Here is a 3,061-nt window from a genome sequence, read left to right as displayed (position 1 = left end):
TGTAAAGAGTTTTACTGTTTTTTAATACCAATACATGAGTACGAGTTAGAACGCACATTAAAATGAATATTTTAATATGTATTTTAATATGCTTTTCTTTTGCTCGCTTTGCTATGGTGTGCGGTTCCACGATCCACGTTTCCATGGCTATAACTCGAAAATTATTGTCTGATCATGCACAAGCGTTCAGTGGAATTAACGTGGTGACATTGTATGCGCGTTGATTTACTACCTTGACTAGTGTTCCAATCCCAGGGTGGACAAACTTTTTCATAAAGTATTTTCTAGGTGAGGAAAATTTTAGGTTGTGAAAGAGAATAATAAGAATTGCGCGTATTAACTTGCTTATTGAAAAGAATAATTAAGATTTTTTACAAAATGTGTGCTAGGGACTATGACTAAAAACAATATAGTACTCCTATAGGATTGAAATACTCAAAAATGCGCTCTACATAACTCAATGACAATATAAAGGTGTGTCACTACAGTAAGTGGCAAGATATTCAGGCCTTCTAGGTTTTACATTCACAACAGGGTATAACATCTACAAGTTTTCTTTTTCAGCCCACCGATTAATGGGATGAATACGTTCTGAGAGATTAGTTTGATCGCTGCATGAATTGGAACCAGAGAACAGATTCAACTTGAAACCCTAATGAAATAGCATGTGATGATTATGAAGACCATTCTTCTTCTTGATCCTAGCGTTTGTCCCGCGCTATTGCAGGGCCCGCAGTTCTGCTAAGTCTTCTCCACTTGGCTCGATCCAGGGCATCTACTGTCGTAGCGTTGACGGTCTTCATATCTGCCTTGATTCTGTCGAGCCAGCTCATCTTAGGTCGTCCTCGTGGTCGGCGTCCTTCAGGGCACAGCCGCATTGCTGTTCTCGCCACGGAGTTCTCGTCGCTACGCACCACATGCCCATACCACCGCAGTCGAGCCTCCCACATCTTGTCCGTGATTGGTGCAACTCCCATTCTTTTCCGGATGTCTTCATTCATGACGTGATCAATTCGGGAGATGCCTAGAATCCATCGCAGCATCCTCAATTCCATAGCATGCATGTCCTGTTCTTGTTTTGCTGTGGCTGGCCAACATTCGGTTCCATATAGGGCCACCGGGCGAACCACGGTCTTGTATACTTTGGCCTTGAATCAGTCGGGCATTCGACGGTCGCACAATATACCAGTCACTTGGCGCCACTTTAGCCATGTTGCATTAATTCGAGTTCGTGTGTCGGCGGTTGTGCTTCCATCGTTGCTGATGACAGAGCCCAAATGTTTGAACTGCTCGACCTTCTCAAGGTCCTCGCCGTCGATGCTGATCGTGCCATCGTTTTGAGGTCCACACTCCATGTACTCAGTCTTCTTGGTGTTAAATCGCAACCCATAGTTGTCGAGTCGTACCTTCCATTGTTGAGTTCGCTTCTGCAATTCGGATCTGGTGATGCTGGCAAGGAAGATATCATCGGCGAACAATAGCGACCAAGGATGTGATTCTTGGAGACAGGCTGTGAGCGTGTCCATGCACAGGATGAAGAGGAGCGGAGACAGGGACGATCCTTGGTGGACGCCAACAGTGATTGGGAAAGGCGGTGATATTCCTGATGGGCAACAGACGGAGCTGGTGACGTTGGTGTAAACAAGCTTCACCCAGAACGCGTAGACTTCAGGGGCGTCGTGAGATCTGAGGGCATGCCAGATAAGGTCGTGTGGCACGTGGTCGAAGGCCTTCTCCAGATCGAGGAAAGACATATGTAGTGGCTTGTTCTTCTCTCGGTGCCTCTCCAAGAGCAGCCTAACTACGTGGATTACGCCTGTTGTGCCCTTTACAAATCCACAATGGCTGGGTGTGATGTGGACGATATTTCTGAGCCGGGCGTCAATCACTCATTCGAATACTTTCACGGTGTGGCTAAAAGCCGGATCGGGCGGTAGTAGGAGCATTCTGCGACGTCGCCTTTACCCTTCCAGACGGGCACAGTTATGCTGGTCCGCCAGGAGTCGGGAACTTCACCGTCAATGACGATGTTGTTAAATAATTCGGCGAGAATGACGGCGCCGTTGCGGCCAAGTAACTTCCACACTTCCGATGGAATGTCGTCAGGGCCCGTTGTCTTTCCATTCTTCATCTTCTTGATAGTGGCGGCTACCTCAGCTTCACTGATGTGTTGTACAGGTCCGGGTATGGGGTCCACGACAATGATCGGTGGGTGGGGAGATTCGGTGTTGCAGATGGTCGAGAAGTGTTCTCTCCAGCGCCGAATGATGGCGGGCGGGTCTCGCAGTATCTGGTGATCGTCGCTTTTGATGCATTTGACCTGGCCGACATCCTGAGTTGCTCGATGTCGAGAATTGGCAAGGCGGTAGATCTTATTCTCACCTCCAGGTGTATCTAAGTCGGCGTACTGCTGGTCGTAGTGTATCGTCTTTGCTTTAGCTACGGCTCTTTTCGCGGCTGATTTCTTTGTGCGGTATTGTTCATAGTCCACAATATCGTTCGTCTCGCTCCACTTCTTGAAGGCCATCTTCTTTTCTTTGACGATGCGTTGCACGTCTTCATTCAACCACCATACTTGCTTATCGATGAAACGTGTTCCTGGTTTCGTTTGCCCAAGTACCTAGCAGGCGGCTTCTTGGATCTGGTTCGCCACACTGCGCCATAGGTCAGCCACCGGCTGGTCGGGATTGACATTCAGATGATCTGGGGCTATCTTCAGTTGATCTTATTATGAAGACCATGAGTGCCACATAAATCAACTAAGACATCATATAATGACGCATTAAAAGGAAAATTAGCCAATATCGATGATCACAAAATGCGCACACTCCACATATATGGTGCAAATATGTTTTCAAATCTGACAGAGTAACCGAGCAACCGAGGAGAGTTCGAAGTAAATGAATTCTTGAAAATATTTAAGATCAATGTTAATAGAAAAAGAATAATAAGTTCATAGTAGTGAAACAAAATGTGTTACCAGGTACTTGCACCGGACTTTGAGCAGTCCAATAACGCTAATGCGGGGTTATCGCCCGTCCTTTACCACCGGCTGACCATC

General features: G+C 46.8%; 1 protein-coding gene across 1 annotated transcript; it reads right to left on the bottom strand.

The window, feature by feature from the left end:
- Positions 1-701: 701 nt before the first annotated feature.
- On the bottom strand, positions 702-2,527 carry LOC124170635. The gene is made up of 2 exons (XM_046549494.1): positions 1,966-2,527; positions 702-859 (listed from the first exon to the last, which is right to left on the bottom strand). Exons 1-2 carry the CDS (start codon positions 2,525-2,527, stop codon positions 702-704), a joined length of 720 nt encoding a protein of 239 aa, XP_046405450.1.
- Between the last annotated feature and the right edge of the window lie 534 nt (positions 2,528-3,061).

Source organism: Ischnura elegans, chromosome X, assembly GCF_921293095.1.
Source record: "Ischnura elegans chromosome X, ioIscEleg1.1, whole genome shotgun sequence".
In the NCBI taxonomy this organism is placed as follows: Eukaryota; Metazoa; Arthropoda; class Insecta; order Odonata; family Coenagrionidae; genus Ischnura; species Ischnura elegans.
This window is presented reverse-complemented; position numbering and strand designations above follow the sequence as displayed.